The following is a 15,406-nucleotide window of genomic DNA, read 5'->3' on the forward strand; positions in this document are numbered from 1 at the left end:
ACTGTGCTACCATGACGCCCATGGCATTCTCCAAGGTGGCGAAAAAACTCAAAAGAGGTGCAAGAATAAGAAAAGTTAAAGGTGACAGGGCAGGGCAGGGAGAGAATGTGGCTAAAAAGGCATACAGGATCCTGGGGTTTATAGTGCCAGAGAGTACAAAAGCAGGGAAATTACGATGAACCTTCATAAAACTTTGGTTCATCCTCAAAATATTATTTCCAATTCTAGGACCACACTTGAGACAGGATATGAAGCCTTTAGAAAGGGTTCAGAAAATGTTCACAAAAATTATTCCAAGGCTGAGGAACATCCATTATGTGAATAGATTGGAGGAATTGGGGTTGTTCTCTTTTTGATATTTTGAGGCTGAGAGGAGATTTGATAAAGGTTTTGAAAATTTTGACCAAGTAGATAAAGAGAAACTGTTCCCATTGGCAGTAGGGTTGAAAATCAGAGGCACTAGTTTAAGATGATTGCCAAAAAAAAAAGTATTTTATATGAACTTCCAAAATAAAGTCCCACATAAGAGACTGTTAGCTACAACTGAATTAAATCCAAATCAATAACCTAGTTAGATTGGCTGGAGACAGAGAAAGGAAATAGGCAAATACTCTAATGGGCAGGATGTGACTAAGAGTTCTGCAAGGATTTCAACTACGTGCCTCATGGGAACTATTTATTTGGATTCAGGACCCTAGTTTCAGATTTAACTACTTCACTCTCCATCTTAATGGAGAATTCTATCATAATATAGTCACTCTTCCCCAAGGGACAAGATTGCTTATTAATCCTTTCTCATTGCACAGTACCCAGTCTAGAATAGCCTGTTCTCTGGTTGGTTCCTCAACATATTGGTTTAAAAAAACTATCATGTGCACATTCCAGGAACAACTCCTTCACTATATCATTGCTAGTTTGGTTCATCCAATCTATCAGTAAATTAAAGTCACCCATGATTGCAGTTGTACCCATGAATGTCTGATTCCTTGTTTAATACCTTCCCTTACATGATTTTTATTAATGACTTAGAGGAGGGGGCTGAAGGGTGGATCAGTAAATTTGCTGATGACACCAAGATTGGTGGAGTAGTGGATGAGGTGGAGGGCTGTTGTAGGCTGCAAAGAGACATAGATAGGATGCAAAGCTGGGCTGAAAAATGGCAAATGGAGTTTAACCCTGATAAATGTGAGGTGATTCATTTTGGTAGGACTAATTTAAATGTGGATTACAGGGTCAAAGGTAGGGTTCTGAAGACTGTGGAGGAACAGAGAGATCTTGGGGTCCATATCCACAGATCTCTAAAGGTTGCCACTCAAGTGGATAGAGCTGTGAAGAAGGCCTATAGTGTGTTAGCTTTTATTAACAGGGGGTTGGAGTTTAAGAGCCGTGGGGTTATGCTGCAACTGTACAGGACCTTGGTGAGACCACATTTGGAATATTGTGTGCAGTTCTGGTCACCTCACTACAAGAAGGATGTGGAAGCGCTGGAAAGAGTGCAGAGGAGATTTACCAGGATGCTGCCTGGTTTGGAGGGTAGGTCTTATGAGGAAAGGTTGAGGGAGCTAGGGCTGTTCTCTCTGGAGCGGAGGAGGGTGAGGGGAGACTTAATAGAGGTTTATAAAATGATGAAGGGGATAGATAGAGTGAACGTTGAAAGACTATTTCCTTAGGTGGATGGAGCTATTACAAGGGGGCATAACTATAGGGTTCGTGGTGGGAGATATAGGAAGGATATCAGAGGTAGGTTCTTTACGCAGAGAGTGGTTGGGGTGTGGAATGGACTGCCTGCAGTGATAGTGGAGTCAGACACTTTAGGAACATTTAAGCGGTTATTGGATAGGCACATGGAGCACACCAGGATGATAAGGAGTGGGATCGCTTGATCTTGGTTTCAGATAAAGCTCGGCACAACATCGTGGGCCGAAGGGCCTGTTCTGTGCTGTACTGTTCTAAGTTCTATGAAAGTCAAGAATGATAATGGGAGTTTGTTTATCTTGGTTACAGTCACATAGGATGTGATCTATGAGTTTGATGAGAGCTCTTGCAGTACCTTGTCATAGAGTCATAGTCATACAGTGCAGAAAAGGCCATTCAGCCCATCAAGTCTGCACCGACAAAATCTAAAGGTGCGCCAATCCCATTTTCCTGCACATATCCTTGAATATTATATTTCAAGTGCCCATCCAAATATTTTTTGAATGTTGTAAAGTTTCCAGCCTCCACTACTTTCCCAGGCAGCAGATTCCAGATTCTCACCATCCTCAGTGAAAACATTTTTTCTCTAATCACCTCTGAACCTCCTGCCCCTTACCCTAAACTATGCCCCTTCTTGATTGACCCCTCAACCAAGGAGAACAGCTGTTCCCTACTCTCACGATCCATACTTCTCATAATCTTATACACCTCAATCATATCCCCCCTCCCCCACCACCAGCTTTCTCTGCTCTAAAGACATCCAAGCCTATCTAGTCTTTCCTTATAACTCAAATGCTCCATCTCTGGTGAACCTCCTCTGTACCCCCTCTAGAGAACAAAGAACAGTACTTTCCAGGGAGAACAAGCCCAGTTTACCCAATCTCTCCTCATAGCTAAGACCCTCCATACCAGGCAACATCCTGGTAAACCTTCTCTCCACTCTCTCTAAAGCTTCCACGTCCTTCTGGTAGTGTGGCGACCAGAACTGGACGCAGTACTCCAAATGTGGCCTAACCAGCATTCCATACAGCTGCAACATCAGACTCCAGTTTTTATACTCTATACCCAGTCCTATAAAGGCAAGCATACCATATGCCTTCTTCACCACCTTCTCCACCTGTGCTGCCACCTTCAAGGATTTGTGGACTTGCACACCTAGGTCCCTCTGTGTTTCTATACTCTTGATGGCTCTGCCATTTATTGTATAACTCCCTCCTACATTAGTTCTTCCAAAATGCATCACTTCGCATTTAGAGCTATCACATTTTTGTAGATTGAACCAGGGCAGGACTTACTCAGTTAATGGTAGGGCGTCGGGGAGAGTTACAAAATAAAGAGATCTTGGGGTACAGGCTAAAAGCTCCTTGCAAATGGAGTCACAGGTGGACAGAGTGGTGAAGAAGGCATTCGGCATGCTTGGTTTCATTGGTTAGAACATTGAATACAGGAGTTGGGACATCTTGTGGAAGTTGTACAAGACATTGGTATGGTCACACTTGGAAATCTGTGTACAGTTTTGGTCACCCCATTATAGAAAGAATATTATTAAACTAGAAAGAGTGCAGTAAAGATTTACTAGGATGCTACCGAGATTTGATGGTTTGAGTTATGAGAGGCTGGATAGACTGGGACTTTGTTCCCTGGAGTGTTGGAGGCTTAGGGATGATCTTATAGAGGTCCATAAAATAATGAGGGACATAGATAAGATAGATAGTCAATATCTTTTCCCAAAGGTAGGGGAGTCTAAAACTAGATGGTACAGTTTTAAGATGAGAGGGGAGAGATACAAAAGGGTCCAGAGGGGCAATTTCTTTCACTCAGAGGGTGGTTGGTGAGTGTCTGGAACAAGCTGCCAGAGGTAGTAGTAGAGGCAGGTACAATTTTGTCTTTCAAAAAGCATTTAGACAGTTACATAGATAAGATGGCTAAGAGGGATTTGGACCAAATGTGGGCAATTGGGACTAGCTTAGTGGTAAACACTGGGTGGCATCGACAAGTTGGGCCGAAAGGCCTATTTCCATACTGTAAACCTCTTTGACTCTATCCTTCCTATAGTGAGATGACCAGTCAGGTATGAAAATTCAACTGCAGCAATTTAAACATGTAAGAGGAAAGATGGGCAGTGGAATGTCAATCCCAGGTGATGTCATCAAGTTGCACAATGTAGATAAGGATTAGGAAAATAGAAACATAGAAGATAGAAGAAGGAGGCATTTGGCCCTTTGAGCCTGCTCCGCCATTCATTACGATCATGGCTGATCGCTCAACTCAGTAGCCTAATCCTGCTTTTCCCACATAACCTTTGATCCCATTCGCCCCAAGTGCTATATCCAGCCACTTCTTGAATACATTCAATGTTTTGGCATCAACTACTTAGGGGCGGCACGGTAGCACAGTGGTTAGCACTGCTGCTTCACAGCTCCAGGGACCTGGGTTCGATTCCCGGCTTGGGTCACTGTCTGTGTGGAGTTTGCACATTCTCCTCGTGTCTGCGTGGGTTTCCTCCGGGTGCTCCGGTTTCCTCCCACAGTCCAAAGATGTGCGGGTTAGGTTGATTTGCTATGCTAAAATTGCCCCTTAGTGTCTTGAGATGGGTAGGTTAGAGGGATTAGTGGGTAAATATGTAGGGATATGGGGGTAGGGCCTGGGTGGGATTGTGGTTGGTGTAGACTCGATGGGCCGAATGGCCTCTTTCTACACTGTAGGGTTTCTATGATTCCCTGTGGTAATGAATTCCACAGGCTCACCACTCTTTGGGTGAAGAAATGTCTCCTTACCTCTGTCCTAAATGGTCTACCCTGAAAACCCAGATTGTGACCCCTGGGGTTCTGGACTCCCACCATTGGGAACATCCTCCCTGCAGCTACCCTGTCTAGTCCTGTTAGAATTTTATAAGTCTCTATGAGATCCCCCCTCATTCGCCTGAACCCCAGCGAAAACAATCCTAACCTAGTCAATCTCTCCTCGTACATCAGTCCCGCCATCCCCGGAATCAGCCTGGTAAACCTTCGCTGCACTCCTTCAAGAGCAAGAACATCCTTCCTCAGAAAAGGAGACCAAAACTGCACACAATACTCTAGGCCCTGTATAATTGCAACAACACATCCCTGCTCCTGTACTCAAAACCTCTTGCAAAGAAGGCCAACTTACACTTGCCTTCTTTACCGCCTGCTGCACCTGCATGCTTAACTTCAGTGACTGGTGCACAAGGACACCCAGGTCCTGCTGCACACTCCACTCTCCCAATTTACAGCCATTCAGGTAGTAATCTGCCGCCTTGTTTTTGCTTCCAAAGTGAATGACCTCACATTTATCCCAATTATACTGCATCTGACATTGATTAGCCCACTCACCCAACCTGTCCAGATCATTCTGAAGGATCTCTACATCCTTGTCACAGTTCACCCTTCCACCCAACTTGGTATCATCTGTAAACTTTGAGATGTTATATTTTGTTCCCTCATCCAAATCATTAATATATATTGTGAATAGCTGGGGTCCCAGCACCATCCCTGTGGACCCCACTAGTTATTGCCTGCCAATTTGAAAAGCACCCATTAATTCTTACTTTGTTTCCTCTCTGCCAACCAGTTTTCTATCCATCTCAATACACTTCCCCCAGTCCCATGTGCTTTAATCTTGCACGATCATCTCTTATGCAAGACTTTGTCAAATGCTTTCTGAAAGTCCAAATATACCACATCGACTGGCTCCCCCTTATCAACTCTACTAGTGACATCTTTAAAGAATTCCAACAGATTTGTCAAGCATGATTTCCCCTTCATAAATCCATGCTGACTCTGTCTGATCCTGCCACTGCTTTCTAAATGCTCCGCTATAAAATCCTTGATAATGGATTCGAGAATTTTCCCCACTACCGATGTTAAGCTTACTGGTCTATAATTCCCTGTTTTCTCTCTACCTCCCTTTTTGAATAGTGGAGTGACACTCGCTACCCTCCAATCTACAGGGACTGTTCCCGAGTCTGCAGAATCCTGGAAGATGACCACCGATGCAGCCACTATTTCTCGAGCCACTTCCTTAAGTACTCTGGGATGTAGATTATCAGACTCTGGGGCTTTATTTGCCTTCAATTCCATCAATTTTCCCAGCACCATTTCTCTACTAATATTGATCTCCCTCAGTTCTTCCCTCTCACTAAATCTTGCATTCTCCAACATTTCTGGCATCTGATTTGTGTCCTCATTTGTGAAGACAAAACCAAAGTATGTATTCAGTTGCTCGGCCATTTCTTTGTCCCCGATTATACATTCCCCCGTTTCTGTCTGTAGGGGACCTACATTTGTCTTCACCAACCTCTTTTTTTTCTATAGAAACTCAAGTGTCGATCTTTATGTTCCCTGCAATCTTACTTTCGTACTGTATTTTCCCCTTCTTAATCAATCCCTTGGTCCTTCTTTGCTGAATTCTAACCTGCTCCCAATCCTCAGACCTATTATTTTTCTTGGCCAATCTGTATGCTTCTTCCTTAGATCGGACACTCTCTCTAATTTTCTTTGTAAGCCATGGTTGGCCCTCTTACCCATTTTGCTTTTGTGCCAGACAGGAATAAACAGTTGCTGCAGTTCCCCCATGCGTTCCTTGAATGTTTGCCATTGCCTATCCACTGTCATCCCTTTAAGTAACTCTCCCCAATCTATCAAGGCCAACTTGCGCCTCAGTTTCCTTTATTAAGATTCAGCACCCTAGTCTCCAAATCAACTACTTCACTCTCCATCTTGATAAAAAAATTCTATCATGTTATGGTCGCTCATTCCCAAGGGGTCTCGCACAGCTAGATTGGCAATGTTTCCCTTCTCATTACACAGCACCCAGTCTAAGATGACCTGCTCTCTAGTTGGTTCCTCCACATATTGATCAAAAAAACCATCCCGTAAACACTCCAGGAATTCCTCCTCTACGGCATTGTGGCTAATTTGATTTGCCCAATCTATGTGCAGACTAAAATCACCCATGAGAACTGATATTCCCTGATCACATACACCTCTAATTTCGTGTTAATGCCATTCCCAACATCACCACTGCAGTTTGGGGGTCTATATATGACACCCACTAATGTTTTTTGCTTTCCCCTGGAAGGTCATTCCCCACAACAGTATCCAAAGCGGTATATCTGTTTTGCAGGGGAATGGCCACAGGAGATTCCTGCACTACCTGCCTATCTCTCATGCTCTGTCTGATGGTCACCCATTCCCTTCCTGCCTGCAGAGTCTGAGCCTGCGGTGTGACCATCTCTCTATATGTGCTATCCACATTACTCTCTGACTCACTAATGCTCCACAGTGTCTCCAGCCGCTGCTCCAGCTCTGAAACTCAAGCCTCCAGGATCTCTGGCTGAAGGGGATCAGGAATGGACCCTACAGTAACCCAGTTGCAATAGGTGAAGTCATTGGTGGTAAACCGAGTTTGGATAAGAAGGAGCACAAGTAGTTTAGGAGAATTCTTCCATTTAGCTAAAGCATTGGATGGAACATAACAAAGGCAGCATAAGAGGAAATATGTCGGGGAGCTAGGGAATAAAGACACGCATCTTATAATGAAAGGGGCAATTTGAAAAGGAAGTTAGGATTTCTCAGAGGTGAAACACTGAAGTGGTAGCAGATGATCTGGCTTGTTGAGTTGGCAACGGTAGAAGAGGAGTCAAACATGACATAAACCTTAGGTGGGAGGGTGGGTAACGACACCCTCTCACCCTGCAATGCGTTGTGGAATAGACGCTGCACTCACCAGAATCAAAGCCATTGTCACTGAATGAGGAGTCGGTCTGAGGCCAGGCGAAGATTCAGAAGCAGAGGAAAAAAGGAGATTTACTGAGACATTTTGAGAACACATTCCATACCCCAGGAACAGAATGGTCCCTCCCTCCCTGATTAAACCCACCAGGGAACGGTCACCGTCACTGGACTCCCCCACCGACCCCCCCCACCCCCACCCGCGGGACTCCCTCACACCCCCCAGCCCCCCCCCGGACTCACTCCCACACCGACCCCCCTCCCCGCACTCCCCCCTTCCCTTCCCTCCCCCACCCCCCCCACGCGTGGACTTCCTCCTTCCATCCCCCTCCCCCCCGTTCCTCCCCCTCGCCATTCCTCCCCCTCCTCCCCATTCCTCTCCCCCTCCTCCCCATTCCTCTCCCCCTCCGCCGTTCCTCTCCCTCCCCCCGTTCTTCTCCATCCCTCCCTCACCCTCCCCGTTCCCCCCCCCCGTTCCTCCCACCCCACCCCCGTTCCTCCCCCTCGCCGTTCCTCCCCCCCCGTTCCTCTCCCTCCCCCCCGTTCCTCACTCCCTCCCCCCCGTTCCTCACTCCCTCCCCCCCGTTCCTCACTCCCTACCCCCCGTTCCTCCCCTTCCCCCTCCGCCCCCGTTCCTCCCCTTCCCCTCCTCCCCCACCCCCTCCACCCCCGTTCCTCCCCTCCCCCCCGTTCCTCCCCTTCCCACCCCCAGTTCCTCACCTCCCCCCCCGTTCCTCACCACCCCCCGTTCCGCACTTCCCCCCGTTCCTCACTTTCCCCCCCCCCGTTCCTCACTCCCCCTCCGTTCCTCACTCCCCCTCCGTTCCTCACTCCCCCCCCCGTTCCTCACTCCACCCACGGTTCCTCACTTCCCCCCCCCCGTCGTTCCTCACTCCCCCCCCGCCGTTCCTCACTCCCCTGTCCACCGTTCCTCACTCCCCCCCCGCCGTTCCTCACTCCCCCCCCCCGCCATTCCTCACTCCCCCCCCCTGCCGTTCCTCACTCCCCCCCCCCTGCCGTTCCTCACTCCCCCCCCGCTCCTCAACCCCCCCGCCGTTCCTCACTCCCCCCCCCGCCGTTCCTCACTCCCCCCCCCGCCGTTCCTCACTCCCCCCCCCGCCGTTCCTCACGCTCCCCCCCCCCGCTCCTCACTCCCCCCGCCCGGCCGTTCCTCACTCCCCCCCCCCCCCGCCGTTCCTCACTCCCCTCCCCCGCCGTTCCTCACTCCCCCCCGCCGTTCCTCACTCCCCCCCGCCGCCGTTCCTCACTCCCCCCCCACCGTTCCTCACTCCCCCCCACCGTTCCTCACTCACTCCCCCCCCCACCGCCGTTCCTCACTCCCCCCCCGCCGTTCCTCACCCCCCCCCGCCGTTCCTCACTCCCCCCCCCGCCGTTCCTCACTTCCCTCCCCCCCGTTCCTCACTCCCCCCCCCCCGTTCCTCACTTCCCCCCCCCCGTTCCTCACTTCCCCCCCGTTCCTCACTCCCCCCACGGTTCCTCACTCCCCCCACTGTTCCTCACTTCCCCCACGTTCCTCACTTTCCCCCCACGTTCCTCACTCCCCCCGTTCCTCACCCCCCCCGCCGTTCCTCACTCCCCCCCGCCGTTCCTCACTCCCCCCTCCGCCGTTCCTCACTCCCCCCCCCCGCAGTTCCTCACTCTCCCCCCGCCGTTCCTCACTCCCCCCCCGCCGTTCCTCATTCCCCCCCCCACCGTTCCTCACTCCCCCCCCGCTCCTCAACCCCCCCCGCCGTTCCTCACTCCCGCCCCCGCCGTTCCTCACTCCGCCCCCCCCGCCGTTCCTCACTCCCCGCCCCCCCGCCGTTCCTCACCCCCCCCCCCACGCTCCTCACTCCCCCCGCCCGGCCGTTCCTCACTCCCCCCCCCCCCCGTTCCTCACTCCCCCCACGGTTCCTCACTCCCCCCACTGTTCCTCACTTCCCCCCCGTTCCTCACTTTCCCCCCACGTTCCTCACCCCCCCGCCGTTCCTCACTCCCCCCCGCGCCGTTCCTCACTCCCCCCTCCGCCGTTCCTCACTCTCCCCCCGCTCCTCAACCCCCCCGCCGTTCCTCACCCCCCCCCCGTTCCTCAACCCCACCCGCCGTTCCTCACTCCCCCCCCGTTCCTCACTCCCCCCCTCCCCCCCCCTTCCTCACTCCCCCCCCGTTCCTCACTCCCCCCCCGTTCCTCACTCCCCCCCCCGTACCTCACTCCCCCCCCCGTTCCTCACTCCCCCCCCCCCGTTCCTCACACTCCCCCCCCCGTTCCTCACACTCCCCCCCCGTTCCTCACTCCCCCCTCCCCTCGTTCCTCACCCCCCCCCGTTCCTCACTTCCACCCCCCGTTCCTCACTCCCCCCCCCGTTCCTCACTCCCCCCCCCCCCCGTTCCTCACTCCCCCCCCCGTTCCTCACTTCCCCCCCCGTTCCTCACACCCCCCCCTCACTTCCTCACACCCCCCCCCTCACTTCCTCACTCTCCCCCCGTTCCTCACCCCCCCCGTTCCTCACACCCCCCCCTCACTTCCTCACTCCCCTCCCTCACTCCCCCCCCTCACTTCCTCACTCCCCCCCCCGTTCCTCACTCCCCCCCCGTTCTTCACTCCCCACCCCCCGTTCCTCACTCCCCCCCCGTTCCTCACCCCCCCCCCGTTCCTCTCCGCCCCCCGTTCCTCACTCCCCCCCCCGTTCCTCACTCCCCCCCCCCCGTTCCTCACTCCCCCCCCCCCGTTCCTCACTCCCCCCCCCCGTTCCTCACTGCCCCCCCCCCCCGTTCCTCACTTCCCCCCCCCGTTCCTCACTCCACCCCCCCCCGTTCCTCACTCCCCCCCCCGTTCCTCACTTCCCCCCCCCGTTCCTCACTCCCCCCCCCGTTCCTCACTCCCCCCCCCCGTTCCTCACTCCCCCTCCCCCCCCGTTCCTCACTCCCCCTCCCCCCCCGTTCCTCACTCCCCCCCCGTTCCTCACTTCCCCCCCCCCCCCGTTCCTCACTTCCCCCCCCCCCGTTCCTCACTTCCCCCCCTCCCCCGTTCCTCACTTCCCCCCCCCCCGTTCCTCACTCCCCCTCCCCCCCCGTTCCTCACTTCCCCCCTCCCCCGTTCCTCACTCCCCCCCCCTCCCGTTCCTCACTTCCCCCCCCCCGTTCCTCACTCCCCCCCCCCCGTTCCTCCTTCCCCCTCCCCCGTTCCTCACTCCCCCCCTCCTCACTCCCCCCCCCCCCGTTCCTCACTTCCCCCCCCCCCGTTCCTCACTTCCCCCCCCCCGTTCCTCACTCCCCCCCCCCGTTCCTCACTTCCCCCCCTCCCCCGTTCCTCACTCCCCCCCTCCCCCGTTCCTCACTCCCCCCCCTCCCCCGTTCCTCACTCCCCCCCTCCCCCGTTCCTCACTCCCCCCCTCCCCCGTTCCTCACTCCCCCCCCCCCCGTTCCTCACTCCCCCCCCCCCCGTTCCTCACTTCCCCCCCCCCGTTCCTCACTTCCCCCCCCCCCCGTTCCTCACTCCCCCCCCCCCCCCGTTCCTCACTCTCCCCCCCCCCCCGTTCCTCACTCCCCCCCCCCCCGTTCCTCACTCCCCCCTCCCCCCGTTCCTCACTCCCCCCCCCCCCCGTTCCTCACTTCCCCCCCCCCGTTCCTCACAACCCCCCCCGTTCCTCACAACCCCCTCCCGTTCCTCACTTCCCCCCCCCGTTCCTCACTTCCCCCCCCCCCGTTCCTCTCTTCCCCCCCCGTTCCTCACTCTCCCCCCCCCCCGTTCCTCACTCCCCCCCCCCCCGTTCCTCACCCCCCCCCCCCGGTTCCTCACTTCCCCCCCCCCGTTCCTCACTCCCCCCCCCCCCGTTCCTCACTCCCCCCCCCGTTCCTCACTCCCCCCCCCGTTCCTCACTCCCCCCCCCTCCGTTCCTCACTCCCCCCCCCCTCCGTTCCTCACTCCCCCCCCCCCGTTCCTCACTCCCCCCCCCCCCCGTTCCTCACTCCCCCCCCCCCCCCGTTCCTCACTCCCCCCCCCCCGTTCCTCACTCCCCCCCCCCCCCGTTCCTCACTCCCCCCCCCCCCGTTCCTCACTCCCCCCCCCCCCGTTCCTCACTCCCCCCCCCCCGTTCCTCACTTTCCCCCCCCCCGTTCCTCACTCCCCCCCCCCGTTCCTCACTCCCCCCCCCCCGTTCCTCACTCCCCCCCCCCCGTTCCTCACTCCCCCCCCCCGTTCCTCACTCCCCCCCCCGTTCCTCACTCCCCCCCCCCCCGTTCCTCACTCCCCCCCCGTTCCTCACTCCCCCCCCCCCCCGTTCCTCACTTCCCCCCCCTTTCCTCACTCCCCCCCCCCCCGTTCCTCACTCCCCCCCCCCCGTTCCTCACTCCCCCCCCCCGTTCCTCACTCCCCCCCCCCCGTTCCTCACTCCCCCCCCCCCGTTCCTCACTCCCCCCCCCCCCCGTTCCTCACTCCCCCCCCCCGTTCCTCACTCCCCCCCCCCCGTTCCTCACTCCCCCCCCCCCCGTTCCTCACTTCCCCCCCCCCCCGTTCCTCACTCCCCCCCCCCCCGTTCCTCACTCCCCCCCCCCGTTCCTCACTCCCCCCCCCGTTCCTCACTCCCCCCCCCCCCCGTTCCTCACTCCCCCCCCCCCGTTCCTCACTCCCCCCCCCCCCCGTTCCTCACTCCTCCCCCCCCCCGTTCCTCACTCCTCCCCCCCCCCCGTTCCTCACTCCCCCCCCCCCGTTCCTCACTCCCCCCCCCCCGTTCCTCACTCCCCCCCCCCCGTTCCTCACTCCCCCCCCCGTTCCTCACTCCTCCCCCCCCCGTTCCTCACTCCCCCACCCCCCCCGTTCCTCACTCCCCCCCCCCCGTTCCTCACTCCCCCCCCCCCCCCGTTCCTCACTCCCCCCCCCCGTTCCTCACTCCCCCCCCCCGGTTCCTCACTCCCCCCCCCCCCGTTCCTCACTCCCCCCCCCCCCCCGTTCCTCACTCCCCCCCCCCCCCGTTCCTCACTCCCCCCCCCCCCCGTTCCTCACTCCCCCCCCCCCCCCGTTCCTCACTCCCCCCCCCCCCCCGTTCCTCACTCCCCCCCCCCCTGTTCCTCACTCCCCCCCCCCCCCCCGTTCCTCATTCGACCCCCGTTCCTCACTTCACCCCCCCGTTCCTCACTCCCCCCCCCCCCGTTCCTCACTCCCCCCCCCCCCCCGTTCCTCACTCCCCCCCCCCCCGTTCCTCACTCCCCCCCCCCCCCCGTTCCTCACTCCCCCCCCCCCCCCGTTCCTCACTCCCCCCCCCCCCGTTCCTCACTCCCCCCCCCCTGTTCCTCACTCCCCCCCCCCCCCCGTTCCTCATTCGCCCCCCCGTTCCTCACTTCACCCCCCCGTTCCTCACTCCCCCCCCCCCCGTTCCTCACTCCCCCCCCCCCCGTTCCTCACTCCCCCCCCCCCCCCGTTCCTCACTCCCCCCCCGTTCCTCACTCCCCCCCCCCGTTCCTCACTCCCCCCCCCCGTTCCTCACTCCCCCCCCCCCGTTCCTCACTCCCCCCCCCCCCGTTCCTCACTCCCCCCCCCCCCGTTCCTCACTCCCCCCCCCCCCCCGTTCCTCACTCCCCCCCCCCCCGTTCCTCACTCCCCCCCCCCCCGTTCCTCACTCCCCCCCCCCCCGTTCCTCACTCCCCCCCCCCCCCGTTCCTCACTCCCCCCCCGTTCCTCACTCCCCCCCCCCCGTTCCTCACTCCCCCCCCCCCCCGTTCCTCACTCCCCCCCCCCCCCGTTCCTCACTCCCCCCCCCCCCGTTCCTCACTCCCCCCCCCCCCCGTTCCTCACTCCCCCCCCCCCCCGTTCCTCACTCCCCCCCCCCCCCCGTTCCTCACTCCCCCCCCCCCGTTCCTCACTCCCCCCCCCCCCCCGTTCCTCACTCCCCCCCCCCCCGTTCCTCACTCCCCCCCCCCCCGTTCCTCACTCCTCCCCCCCCCCCCGTTCCTCACTCCCTCCCCCCCCCCCCCGTTCCTCACTCCCTCCCCCCCCCCCCCGTTCCTCACTCCCTCCCCCCCCCCCCCGTTCCTCACTCCCTCCCCCCCCCCCCCGTTCCTCACTCCCTCCCCCCCCCCCCCGTTCCTCACTCCCTCCCCCCCCCCCCCGTTCCTCACTCCCTCCCCCCCCCCCCCCCCGTTCCTCACTCCCTCCCCCGTTCCTCACTCCCCCCCCCCGTTCCTCACTCCCCCCCCCCCCCCGTTCCTCACTCCCCCCCCCCCCCGTTCCTCACTCCCCCCCCCCCCCCGTTCCTCACTCCCCCCCCCCCCCCCCCGTTCCTCACTCCCCCCCCCCCCCCCCGTTCCTCACTCCCCCCCCCCCCCCGTTCCTCACTCCCCCCCCCCCCCCCCCGTTCCTCACTCCCCCCCCCCCCCCCCGTTCCTCACTCCCCCCCCCCCCCCCCGTTCCTCACTCCCCCCCCCCCCCCCGTTCCTCACTCCCCCCCCCCCCCCCGTTCCTCACTCCCCCCCCCCCCCCGTTCCTCACTCCCCCCCCCCCCCCCCCGTTCCTCACTCCCCCCCCCCCCACGTTCCTCACTCCCCCCCCCCCCCCCCCGTTCCTCACTCCCCCCCCCCCCCCCCGTTCCTCACTCCCCCCCCCCCCCGTTCCTCACTCCCCCCCCCGTTCCTCACTCCCCCCCCCGTTCCTCACTCCCCCCCCCGTTCCTCACTCCCCCCCCCGTTCCTCACTCCCCCCCCCCCCCCGTTCCTCACTCCCCCCCCCCCCCGTTCCTCACTCCCCCCCCCCCCCCCGTTCCTCACTCCCCCCCCCCCCCCGTTCCTCACTCCCCCCCCCCCCCCCCGTTCCTCACTCCCCCCCCCCCCCCGTTCCTCACTCCCCCCCCCCCCCCCGTTCCTCACTCCCCCCCCCCCGTTCCTCACTCCCCCCCCCCCCCCCCGTTCCTCACTCCCCCCCCCCCCCCCCCGTTCCTCACTCCCCCCCCCCCCCCGTTCCTCACTCCCCCCCCCCCCCCCCGTTCCTCACTCCCCCCCCCCCCCCCCGTTCCTCACTCCCCCCCCCCCCCCGTTCCTCACTCCCCCCCCCGTTCCTCACTCCCCCCCCCGTTCCTCACTCCCCCCCCCGTTCCTCACTCCCCCCCCCCCCCCCCGTTCCTCACTCCCCCCCCCCCCCCCCCGTTCCTCACTCCCCCCCCCCCCCGTTCCTCACTCCCCCCCCCCCCCCCCGTTCCTCACTCCCCCCCCCCCCCCGTTCCTCACTCCCCCCCCCCCCCCCCCCGTTCCTCACTCCCCCCCCCCCCCCCCCCGTTCCTCACTCCCCCCCCCCCCCCCCCGTTCCTCACTCCCCCCCGTTCCTCACTCCCCCCCCCCCCCGTTCCTCACTCCCCCCCCCCCCCCCCCCGTTCCTCACTCCCCCCCCCCCCCCCCCCGTTCCTCACTCCCCCCCCCCCCCCCCGTTCCTCACTCCCCCCCCCCCCCCCCCCGTTCCTCACTCCCCCCCCCCCCCCCCCCGTTCCTCACTCCCCCCCCCCCCCCCCCCCGTTCCTCACTCCCCCCCCCCCCCCCCCCCGTTCCTCACTCCCCCCCCCCCCCCCCCGTTCCTCACTCCCCCCCCCCCCCGTTCCTCACTCCCCCCCCCCCCGTTCCTCACTCCCCCCCCCCCCGTTCCTCACTCCCTCCTCACCTTCCCCCACGGTTCTTCCCCGCCGCCGCCCGGCTCCGTCATGGCGCCGCTCTGACCTCTTACTCCGTTCACAGCGACATCCGGCGGCTCCAGGGGGAAACAGCAGCGAGAACTCAGATCCAAAACCAGAACTGGATCCAGATCAGGATCCAAAACCAGAACTGGATCCAGATCAGGATCCAAAACCAGAACTGGATCCAGATCAGGATCCAAAACCAGAACTGGATCCAGATCAGGATCCAAAACCAGAGTTTTTTGTTATAATCCACAACCTCTAACATAGAACATCACAAGAAGAAAATTTGCACCGAGTCGGGAT

At 59.5% G+C, this 15,406-nt stretch overlaps 1 protein-coding gene across 2 annotated transcripts in view; it reads right to left on the bottom strand.

The window, feature by feature from the left end:
* The window catches only part of mlx (MAX dimerization protein MLX), a 50,908-nt gene extending 35,752 nt beyond the window's left edge, over positions 1 to 15,156 (bottom strand). For both annotated transcript variants that reach the window (XM_078224300.1, XM_078224299.1), the window contains exons 1-2: positions 15,088 to 15,156; positions 7,444 to 7,480 (exon numbers count right to left, since the gene is read on the bottom strand). In XM_078224300.1, coding sequence (XP_078080426.1) covers positions 7,444 to 7,480; positions 15,088 to 15,129 — 79 coding nt within the window. In that variant the 5' untranslated portion in view covers positions 15,130 to 15,156. The remainder of the gene's footprint in view (positions 1 to 7,443; positions 7,481 to 15,087) is intronic.
* Between the last annotated feature and the right edge of the window lie 250 nt (positions 15,157 to 15,406).

The sequence above is a fragment of the Mustelus asterias genome, chromosome 11 (genome assembly GCF_964213995.1).
Source record: "Mustelus asterias chromosome 11, sMusAst1.hap1.1, whole genome shotgun sequence".
NCBI lineage: Eukaryota > Metazoa > Chordata > Chondrichthyes > Carcharhiniformes > Triakidae > Mustelus > Mustelus asterias.